The sequence below is a fragment of the Erpetoichthys calabaricus genome, chromosome 9, assembly GCF_900747795.2.
Source record: "Erpetoichthys calabaricus chromosome 9, fErpCal1.3, whole genome shotgun sequence".
Lineage (NCBI taxonomy): Eukaryota > Metazoa > Chordata > Cladistia > Polypteriformes > Polypteridae > Erpetoichthys > Erpetoichthys calabaricus.
This window is the reverse complement of record NC_041402.2, coordinates 195227351-195239076: the sequence shown is the minus strand read 5'-3', so window position 1 is coordinate 195239076 and position 11726 is coordinate 195227351. Positions and strand designations below refer to the sequence as shown.

The 11726-nt window shown below is 51.7% G+C and overlaps 1 protein-coding gene across 1 annotated transcript; it reads right to left on the bottom strand.

Annotated features, from left to right (window-relative positions):
* Positions 1–639: 639 nt before the first annotated feature.
* sapcd2 (suppressor APC domain containing 2) lies at positions 640–11512 on the bottom strand. The gene is made up of 6 exons (XM_028808774.2): positions 10908–11512; positions 3914–4047; positions 2677–2823; positions 2337–2438; positions 2078–2185; positions 640–1379 (listed from the first exon to the last, which is right to left on the bottom strand). Exons 1-6 carry the CDS (start codon positions 11404–11406, stop codon positions 1251–1253), a joined length of 1119 nt encoding a protein of 372 aa, XP_028664607.1. The 5' UTR covers positions 11407–11512; the 3' UTR covers positions 640–1250.
* Between the last annotated feature and the right edge of the window lie 214 nt (positions 11513–11726).

Below are 11726 nucleotides of genomic sequence, written 5' to 3'. Positions count from 1 at the left end.
ACCCCCACTGAAATATGGAAGAAGCCCAATCTACAAAAGGTGCTATATAAGGCCAGCCCAGAATATCTGAAGACTTACTCAAGGGGTCAGAGAATCAGATATCATTAAAGTGACCCACAGGTGCCACACACATCACCCTGGGCAGAGAAAACAGCAGCAGAACTCACATGGAGTCAGTGACCTGCCAGATGACACGCTGACATGTGCCCAGGTCATTGATATTCTCCTGCTAGGGTCACAGGGCACTTCAGCCTTATATTTGCCAGCACTTGAGAATGGCAGTGCCAGCAGAGCCATTAAACATTGTGGCCCCAGCAGGGCTCTTCATACCTGTATGATACTGGTAGGTGCCCACAAGGCCCAGGTTTACACTTTATAGGTGGTCTCTCCATGCCCACGCGGGTGCCATGCTTCAAGCCATCAACTCACACAGTTAGGGACTCTGGGCTTTACAGCAGGCAGTGGTTCAGTGTGCCCTGTCCAGACCTGGTATCTGCCACAACCCAATTCAGCTGGCATGGGCTCTTTAATTTTTAAAGGTACAATGGAAAAACTGGATGAGGGCACCTGCCTTTAAACACAAAGCAACGGGAAACGTGTTACCTGCAGAAGATGTCCGATCTCATCGTGTCACACCATCAGGGACAGCAAGCCAAGTCTGTACATTTTTATTATTATATACAAAAGAAATACGGTTAAAAATCTAGAGAAACACACCCAAGACCCCCTAACCACCCCCACGCCAGTCGTCCGTGGCAGGAGAAGCTGAAACAGGAGTGAAATGAGGAGACCAAGCACCCGCCCTGACACTGGCACAGATAGGGCGCAATGCCCACAGGCAGCACCCAGCAATCCAGTGCCATCACGACGCCCCCGTTCCCTGTGCCAGGGTGGGCCTCGGCCTTCTAAAAAGTGACAATTCAAGTATGGCGGGCCTACCAGCGCGCCTCACCCGCCCAAAGTCACTGCATCTGCCGGCAGTGGGGGAGAAAGTTTAAAGCTGTACCGTCATTGACCACCAGAGGGCACAAGAGGCCAGTTCAGAACGTGGAGCAGCAGGAAGAGCAAAACGTCAGGGGGCCGCCTGGCTGAGGGTTCAAGTCGGATTCCAGCGCTCATCCGATGGACTGAATTCCTCCTAATGCACTGACCTCTCATTTTCAGGCTGAATTGGCATTAAATGTCCAACCGGCCGCTAGCCCCCCAGGTAGACGTGAAGGAGTGCGAGTCCGGCCCGTGGGGGCAGCGGCTCAGATGAACGTGGAGTCCATGGCGCTGGTCTCAGGGTTACTCCTGGCGCGGGCCTCAAACAGCTGCTTGATGAGGGCCGACTTCTCCTGCTCCAGCTGAGTGATGCGCTCACTTTTATCGGTCACTTCCTGTGGATGAGACAAAATGTCACCGGGGTGGGGGGACAAACTGCAGGGGCACCAAAGGAAAACACATTAGCTGGGTGGCATCAGCAGGCAGTCGCTTCAAACACCACACCTGCTACATCTGGCGGGGCTGCCATTTAATTTCTAGGGAACAATGCAGTTATCTCTCTGGCAAGGGGGCACAACTGTCACCTTAGTGTCACCTGCCTGCCTGGCAGTGCGTTTCTCAACCAATGAAGCAAACCCACAAAAACGTGACACAGGATAAACATGTCTGCTCCACAAAGGGCACATCCATGCCAGGGAATGAGCCAAGGTCCAGACAAGGTGAGGAGTCACTGAGACCCCTTGGGGGGCTTTATATTGCTTTTGTACGGGTACTATAAAGGACAGCGGGATGGCATTTGGTATGAAAGGTGCTACATAAATTAGGACCCAACATCATTTTTGTGAGAGGCTTGTAGTGTTTTACAGGCTGGCACCTTCATTCTGCTGCCACCCTGACAATATAAACCACAGGGTGTTCTGTCAGAGCGAACCCAAAACAAAACACCAGCCTCCTCACAGAAGGTGCAGGTGCCCGGCTGTCTTGAAGGTGGCACAAATGGCATCCTATCTCTACCTGGCAGTAGGGTAGCTTAGTGGAACGCCGAAACTCCCAGGGTTCACAGGACACAAAAGGCGCTATATGACTGGCATACCTTGGTGAGAAGACGGTTCTGTTCCTTAAGCATGTGAACGGCCTGCTGGGAGTTTGCCAGGCCGACGGTGGACTGTGGCGGGTTTGGCACTGCAGATGTCGTGAATGGCTGTGAAGACAGCAGACAGATGGCGGTCAGAGTCACAAGTTGGCACAAACTGGTGCCCAGCCTCTCTGTGGCAGCTGAAGGGGCACACTGGGTTTAGACTACTGTAGGTTTGAGATGCCCGCTGGACAATCTGAACAAAACACCCACTGACCTTGCCCGAAGACGAGAGCAGCTCATTGATGCATCGGTTGACTTCCTGGAGCTTGGGCAGCAGCTGGTTTAGACGGCCCTGGCAGGCCTCCGAGAACAAATCCTGAAACATCGAAACAGGACCAGTGAAGGAAAGTAACATGCCAGTCACTGACCCTCCCTAGGTGGCACCCACCCAAACGAGCCACTCTAGAATGCCAGTTTAAACTCCTTCTATCATAAGACTGGCAACCCCAAAGGAATGCCCATTCTCAGGACTGCAGCTGTCAACTAATCCTCTAGGGGCAGATGCCAGCTTTCAGGCAACACCCTCTTGCAGGCCAGGGGAAGCTGATACTCACTGTGCCACCGGAATCCTGGCCCACGAGCTTCTGCCGCTCTTGCACCGCTTGGATCTGCTGGTGGTACCAGTCGCGGGCACGCTCCACCACCTCGACGCCCTGCAGCAGCGAGTCCTTCTCCTGCTCGAGCTCCTTCATCCGCTTCAGCTGCAGCAAACAGACAAGGACGGGTGAGCAGGCGCCTCCATGCCACATAGGGGTCAGCACTGCCAGATTACCAGTCAGAAGTTCACTCCCTGCACAGTCAGCATATCCGAGGACAAAAGGGGCACAATGCCTGGCATATGTCCTCTCCTCTTAACTTGGCATCTATAAAAGCTGCACAATGGAGCAGGTGGCATACACTGGTGATCCTGAGCAGGTCTTTGTGCCAGGCAGCAGAGCTCCACAGCGCTGTGGCTCCTGATGAATTCCCAAGTACAATGATGGATAAGCAGCTGGGGGTCACCGAGAGGGCAGCCTTACAGGCTCGCCATTCATTGGCACCGCTGACCAGTCACAAATGAGCGGCCAGTTAATCTGCGGAGGCTCAAGTCGGGGATGGGGGCTTCACTCTGGAACATGGAGCACAGCAGCGACTGTCAAAGACAGGGACGCTGGCCACGTCTTACTACTACCCTTGTCTCCAACCCAAAGAGTACCAGCTGGGCGCTACCACATCATGCCCAGCTCAGTCATGGGGCAGGAGGGCTACTAAATGCCAACTTTTGAGTGGCACAATGGAGGGATTCTCTGTCTTGTAGGCCCGTCACACTAGTGGACTCCACGGCTGACAGACAAGCTGTACCAGGAGATGCCAGGACAAAGCTGGCAGGCCCCTACTGTGCCCCAAACCCCCCCAACCCTCCCCCCATCAAGATCTTACCCACAAAAAGTAGTGCAGGGCCTTCACGCTGTACAGACTGCTGCTCAGAGGGATGAACACAGTGGTGTAGGCTGTAAACACTGCCATCCAGCCAGCCCGCTGCTCCGCTGCTGGCACGCCCCATGCCCGGCCTCGACTGGCTACCATGGCGATGGCACCCGCCAGACTGTCTGCCTCCCATCTGTCAGCCCCATAGCCCGAGAACGGGAGGAGGAGGAGGGGGGGTGGGCTCAGGGGGGCCAATCAGAGGAGGGCAGAGGAGTAGAAGCACAGAGGAGAGGCGGAGCCAAACACTGTCAAAGTCTGGGAAAAAAGGAAGGTGGGCGGGGCTAGTCGGGCTGTGAGGCCACAGGGGAGAAGACCCCCACTTACCAGGCTGTAGTCCACGCCATTGCTGATGGTGTGTCGCCGCTGCTCGTCCCGCCCTCTGCCGTGTCTCCGGGAATCCCCAAGTCCTGTGGACACCTCGCTTTGGGACCGCGGCATTGGGGCAGCTCCAGGGGGACCTGGTGGGGGGAAGAGAGGAAAAAAAAAAAAAAAAAGAAACATTCAGTGGAAACCAAACCTCAGCCCAAGGAGGGGCTCTCATGGTCAGTAATCTGCTGTGTCTGTGGTCACAAGATGAGCCTCCACAACTGCTGCAAAAGACAACAGTGGGCAGTGGGCCTGGGGGCGGACAGGACCAACACCCACGCTGCCTGGACACCTGCCCACGAGGACACAGAAGACTCAGGGGGGCAGAAAGAACTGCCACTCGTCAGACAGAGTAGTGTGTTTGGGTCCTGGGCCACATGTCAGAACCCCTACAAACGCCTTGTGGTGGCAGAAACAACACGGGAGGGCCGGGGAGACCCCAAAGAGTCCACCTGAGGTGGCACAACCCACAACTGTGGGGGGGGGGGGGGGGGGGGGGGGGGCACACATGAGCCGGAGACTGCTGTGGGATTAAAGAAGAGGTTGAGGACATTCAATCTGACCACCAGAGGGAGCTCCACATGTGCACTGCAGCAAGGCGGATAAAGGGCAGAGCTGAGCGGCCAGCAGGGGGCAGCACCGGGAAATGCAGACGCCTTCAATTTACACGCCGCTTGATTTACTGAACTCTTTGTTCCGTTCATCTTATGAAGTTATTTAGTCCATAGTCTCTCTCTCTATTATTTATTTATTTATTTATTTATTTCATGTTCTAAATATCTATTTAATTCTAATTCAGTTACTTCACATTTTATACAACTATTTAATTCTTATTTATTGTTTCCATATTCTATATAAGAATTAAAATAGATATATGCAGTAAATAAATATCCGTTTTATTTTATGTATTTATCTCACATTCTATGTGTTTTATTCCTTTCATTTATTTCATATTCTACACGTCGGTTTTTGTTTGTTTGGTTTTTTTTTTTTTTTAAGGAAACCACGTGGACTCAGTAATGAACGGCACAAACGGCACGAAGTCCACACCGAACCGGGATGGAGGCACCGTCCGTGGAGTCGACTTTTACACGGCGACTGTGCAGGCAACAAGTGAGGAAAGCGCAAATAAAAGAAAAACGGACGCCCAGCCCAGCAATGGCAAAAACACACGGGCCACCCGGAGAACGAGGAGACCCCGTGATTATTAGAAGAGGGACCCCCATTTACATTCACGCGCACAGACAGAACGGCAGACAGACGGACACACGGACAAAGGGCACGTCCACCGCTCAGCCTCCTCCACATGCAGTTCAGAAAGGAGCCATCGCCTTTCTGGAGGGCAGTTGCCCCCTTTCTTCAGGACTTAACTACTAAACTGTCTATGCCACACAAAATTCCCACTTATAAAAAACACCTTAAAACTACAACCAAAAAACAGAGAAACAAAGATGAAATAATAAATAAAAAGCATGAAAGTGTGCCAAAAATGCTCATCTAAAACATATTATAGAATCTGTGAAGGGCTGCAGGGGCTTGTCCCTCCCAACTGGGAGTTGGCCTGGACAACCATGATAGGCTACCAAGGAGCTGACCGGGCATTGGAGTGCATTCCAACAGATGGCGCATCACAAATATTAACACTGCTTTTATGAATTCCATACTAAATGACAGATAGCAGAGACATATGCATTGCATTTTCCATTCCAACAGATGGTGCATCAAATATTTCTAGCAATAAAATGTAATGCATGTTGCATTCCAACAGATGGCACAAACAGTTGTAATAAAAGCATTGCATTTTCCATTCCAGCAGATGGCACATCAAACATTAACACTGGTTTTATGAATTCCATACCAAATGGCAGATAACAGAGACATGAACATTGCATTTTCCATTCCAACAAATGCCACATCACAAACACTTGTTGTAATAAAAGCATTGCATTTTCCATTCCAACAGATGGCACATAACAAATATTAACACAGCTTTTATGAATTCCATACTAAATGACAGATAACATAGACATATGCATTACATTTTTCTTTCCAACAGATAGCACATCACAAACATTTGTAGTAATAAAATGCATTGCATTTTCCATTCCAACAGATGGTGCATCATAAACATTTCTAGCCATAAAATGTAGTGCATGTTGCATTCTAACAGATGGAACATCACAAACAGTTGTTGTAATAAAAGCATTGCATTTTCCATTCCAACAGATGGCGCATCACAAACATTAACACTGGTTTTATGAATTCCATACCACATGGCAGATAACAGAGACATGAGCATTGCATTTGCCATTCCAAAAGATGGCACATCACAAACATTAAAACACTAACTTTACAAATCCCATACCAAATGTCATAGAACAGGGACATCTGCATTGCACGGTGCCCCGCACATTTTAGCCCCAAGGTCTACGCTGATTATTTAGATGGGTGGCACAGCCAGTTTATGTCATATACTAACACAATGAAACCCCCTTTTATTCCAAGGGGCTTCATGCAAAAATGGAAAGTTGTGCACGTAGGAGGCTCACCTGAGTGGCTATGCCAGCCCTTACAGCCCTTTCTCTTTCTTTGTGCTTCTTGTTGCAGGTCTTTCTTCATTGGACATTCCAGCCCTGTTGTGGACACTTGATGACATTATGGCTGGAGAAGGGCACAGACACCAGACATCTTATTGCTTTTTATAAATATGTGAAAGGCACTACACAGTAGAGACAGATGTGAAAGGCACTACAGTATATTAAAGATGTAAAGGTCCCTCCTGTTCTGTGCACACAGGCAGTGTGGCGTAGTGGTTAAGGATTTGGACTTCACATCCTGCTACGGATGCTGTGTGACCCTCAGCAGGTCACGCCACCCACCAGATATTCAATTTATAAAACAACAGAAACAGAACCAGCTGTGTGCCAAATGATTCAAGTCACCTTATCAACTAAAGAATAATAAGTTGTAGTAATAATAACAGAAGTGCAGTGAAATTGTGACTTGCAGGTGACGATCCATAGGCCACATGTCACCCTCTTTGGAGCTCAGGGCTGGCCATTGGTCAGCGCAGGCCGATTAGACGGCTGGTCCTCAGGTCCAGTCCTGTGGTTTTCATTCTGGCCATTTTCACGACTTGGGAGTCCCTCTTACTTTTAATTAAACCTCATTGTTCAGTGTGCCCGCCCTTTCAATTGGCATTTTGCCACCCTGCTCGACTTCTAGTTGTCCTTTTCCATTTTTTAGTCACTTTTTCATCTTAATTGTGCCCAAAGGCCGCTGGTACTGCATGCTAATGGGGAGCAGTCACTTCAGGGCCACACTGGCCTGTCTGCTCACCTGTGACACACGTCTGAGGAGGGGACATGTGGTGTCACATCTGAGCACCGACTGTCACCTGCACTGGAGTCTGCATTTGGATACAATGAGGGGCGCAAACCCAACAGGACGTGGGACATTAAAAAGGAGGCGCAAGCATTACAGCTGTAGCAACAAACACAAATATTTATGACCTTCTTAGAAGCCTGACACACAGATTGGAGAATTGGCAGCACGGGGGTCCCCCAGGACCACCTGACCAGAGCACAGCTGCAGTCTTCACGCTGTGGATATCCAGCTAAATAACAGAACAATAAGGCGGCTTTATGATGTTTAGGTGGAGACAAACGAAGGAGAAAGAAAACAGAGAGAGAAACGTCGGCAGCGAACGTCAGGGGTCCTGAACTTCCAACGGCTCACGAAACACTGGGGGTCCTCAGGAGGACAAAACTTCAGAAAGCTGCCAGAGCTGAACAATACTCACCTGGATGGCTGCTCTTCGTCTAAAACAGGAAGACGAAGGTCTGTCGAGGGGCAACCACGCCACAGCTGCATGGCAGGGCTGCGCATTTCAATTTCTTTCCTACACGTGGCGCTCGAGTGCAGCAGACATGAGAAGAGGAAAGAAACGACAGGCGGCAGCCACAGGACCTCATGGAGGGAGACGCTCAGCGAGGGAACATTCCAGAAAAAGACCATCACTTAAAATGACGGACCTTGTCAAGAAAAGGCAGCGATGCACTAATATACAGGATGAAGAAGATGTTTATGGAGCCCACCCAAGGTTCATGCTGGGGGGCATCACTGGGTGAATAACAGACAAGCAACACGCGAGCTCCACTTTCTGGCTTTTGTTCTTCTCGCTTTTCTAACGTGTGGTGGGTTTCCATTCCTGTTTCCTGAGCCTGGGGGGGCGGAGCCTTTCAAGGCTCAGCTGTAGCCACGCCCCCCCCCACGAATGGCCACCTGGACATTCTTCTGTCTGCTGCAGACTTGAACGCTGCTTACTGTACGTGCGTTTCTGGATTCTGGGACAGCATCAGCCATTGAGGTCGAGACTCTGAGCAGCTCGTCACCATCGAGACTAAGACTCAGGTCCAGAGTGGCCTGTCAATACTGAAAACAAGCCACTTGGTGGTCTCTCATTATTAAGGTTAAGGCTCAGAGCAGCTGTCACCATAGCGGCTGAGACTCATTAGAGTCCATCACCTTGGGGACCGAGGCTCATGGTGGCCTGTCGACATTAAGGTCTCTGGCCTAACAATATTGAGATCGAGACCCATGGCAGCCATCACCTTTAAGATTTGAGGCTCATGGCTGACTGCTCAACAAAATTGAGGACAACACTCATGGTGGCCCATCACCTTTGAGGCCGAGGCTCAGGGCAGCCTGTCAATACTGAGACTGAGGTTTACGGTGGTCCGTCAACATTAAGGTTAAGGCTCGGAGCAGCTGTCTCCAAAGTGGCCATAAGAGTTCATCACCTCTGAGACTGAGGCTCGTGGTGGTCTGTCAACATTAAGATCAAGACGTGGAGGGGCTCGTCACCATCGAGACTAAGGCTGAGGTCCACAGTGGCCTGTCAATACTGAAAACAAGCCACTTGGTGGTCTCTCATTATTAAGGTCAAGGCTCAGAGCAGCTGTCACCATAGTGGCCGAGACTCATCAGAGTCCATCACCTTGGGGATCGAGGCTCATGGTGGCCTGTCGACATTAAGGTCTCTGGCCTAACAATATTGAGATCGAGACCCATGGCAGCCATCACCTTTGAGAGTGGAGGCTCAATACTGAGACTGAGGTTCACGGTGGTCCGTCACTATTAAGGTTACGGCTCGGTGTAGCGGTCTCCATAGTGGCCATTTTGAGGCGGGTGGCCCGGCGATGCCTGACAATACAGAGGGTGAGGCTCATGGCGGCCCATTGTCATCGAGATCGAGGGGACCACTCCACCTCCAGACAGTCAAAGAGCGGCTAATCAAGACCACTAGGATGACAAAGACTGAGGGGGCTCTAGAAACTCGTCCCTCGTCACATATAGCGCCTTTTCAAAGCAGCTGTAATTGAAAGGTGCTTCACAAAGACAATTTGTACAAAAAAAGAAAGACCCCCTAAACATTGAAGAGCAGCGTTCAGACTGCAAACCACCAGCGAAGACCTCAGGACTGCCACATGTGAAGAGCGGGCAGTGCCACCCAGATTTTTGACTTTTTTTTTTTTTTTTTTTTTACTTAAGTTCCCTTTCTTGTTTGCATTCATTTTCACCGGAGAGCCACACATTAAAAAAATGAGGGCTGAGAAAACCGCGGACCTCGACAAGGGGGCTCAATAAAGACAGAGAACAACTCAGACACAAAATGAGGGACGCCACTCCGGGCCAACAGCAGCCTGACCAAGGCCATTTGAGTGCCCGCTCATCAACAGGCTTCATCGGGTCAAATGAGCGTCTCGTGAGCGCCCAGTGTGATGCCAAGGCTGTAGTGAGTCCAAATGACAGAAAGTTGATAAACATCAGCAAACCCCCATCCAAAACAGTGGCAGGAGGACAAGCGCAGCCCCCCAGCTTCTCCTAACGCGGGTCAATTTGCCCGGAGCGCCATCCAGCTCATCAGAGGATTTCACAAGCCTGCCACTCATTGCACTCATTAATAAGGCTGTGGCTCGTCACCCGGTAACTGGGGACATCGAATGACAGGAGATGAGAGGACGGTCACCAGGCGCACGTGTGCCATGCCTGCTCCGTAACCTTGAGCCTGCCAGACAACAGGCAACTTCTTTAACCCGGCAAACCCGACGGGAACTGCTGAAATCTCATCCAGATTGTGGGATTAACGGGGAGAAATGCCAGCACTGGAATGTGTAATCGCATCTTGAGTGGCATCTTAGCAAGCAAGACCCGAGTACGGCTCAAAGGATCAGCGTGTGACCTGGTAGGGTAGGGCACGGCAGGGCAGGCAGACACCCCAAAGAAACCAAAAGGTAAGGTGGCCGTGACAATCCGAAGAGTGGTGGCAGCGGGCAACTTCAAGATGGGGTACCAGCTCAGAGGTGCCACCCTTCTAAAGCATAACAGGGGAGGCACATAACAGCATGGAGCTCAGCAGAATAACAAACCACATAAACAAAATAAATAAATGGAGAGACAAGCAGGTCCCAAATCAAACGAAACCCTCCCATACCCCATCACACGGGCACCATGCTGCTGAAACGGAAGGAGAAAAACTTCACCATCTCTAATGGAGTGCATCAGTAAAAGGGACAGGAGTCATCAAAGCTGTTACAGACATTACAGTGTGTGCCCAATCCTCTGCCCCGACCAGTGCCAACAGCTGTCATCCACTAAGGCGCTATATAAAACTGATCTACTTGACAACTCATGTGGCTTCTCACCTCTGGCCACCCCGCACACATTAGCGTTGGGAGGCCACCAAACGGGTAGAGTGACACCCCAACACTGCCCGACTCGTCCTCAGGGGTTGGCCTCGTCGTGATACAAGGCGCTATAAAAGGTAAAGCCGCTCCTTTGATTGAGAACTCGCCATCCAAATGGCCATCTGCGCCGCTGCCACTCTCACTAACGCTAATGCCTCTTAACACCTAAGCAGTTTAGCGACTCGGGGTCAAAGTTCACTCACCGGACTCCAAAGCCAGCGACTCGATGGACCGAACGCGACCCCCCGTGGCGCGGCCCGTCTTTTCGTATCCGCTGCTGCAGCGCAGCCCCGTCTTCCTAGAATCGGCGGGCTCCTCCGTCTCGCTCGGGTGCTTTGTCCGGGCGAGCCCCGGGACTCGACTTCTGTTGGCCGTGCACGCCGCTCCGCTGCGCCCATTCTCGGGGTGCAGGAGCGAAGAGCGCAGGCCGGCGACGAACCTCTCGAACGACAGGCAGCCGTGTGCCGGGGCGACCCTCCGTAGGCACTCGAGAACCCCCCGGGGCAGCTCGCGGGTGTCGGTGCCCTGCCATCGGCTCTCGATCTCGGAGATGTGCACGTAGCCCCTCCGCCGGTCATCCAGAATATCGAAGAGGGTCCGCATGCTCTGCAGGAAGGCTTTGGGTAGCCCGTCCGTGGAAAACTCGGCCTCTCTGGGCTGCATGGAGAGGGCGCAGCGTCGGTCCGGAACGAGCAGAGCCATCAGCCGCCTCGAAGTGTACCGACCGCCGACTGAGCTGCTGCGGGGCGAAGGAGGGACCGCCTCTGCGTGACGCCCTCGACCCGGATTGGACAGAGCGGCCCCGAGCTGCGCGCTGATTGGCCTCTGCTCAGGATCGGTCCGATTTGATTTTCGTAGTCCCGTCCACGCGCTCAGCCGAGTGATTATCGACGAAGAGCTAACGAATGAAACGATCGGCGCCACAGGGCAGAGTGACATCGCCTCATCAGGGGCAAGGCAGCCTCGAGGATTGTGTTTAAATCGACTGGCAGAGATACGGGACATCAGGGAGGCAGAGGCTC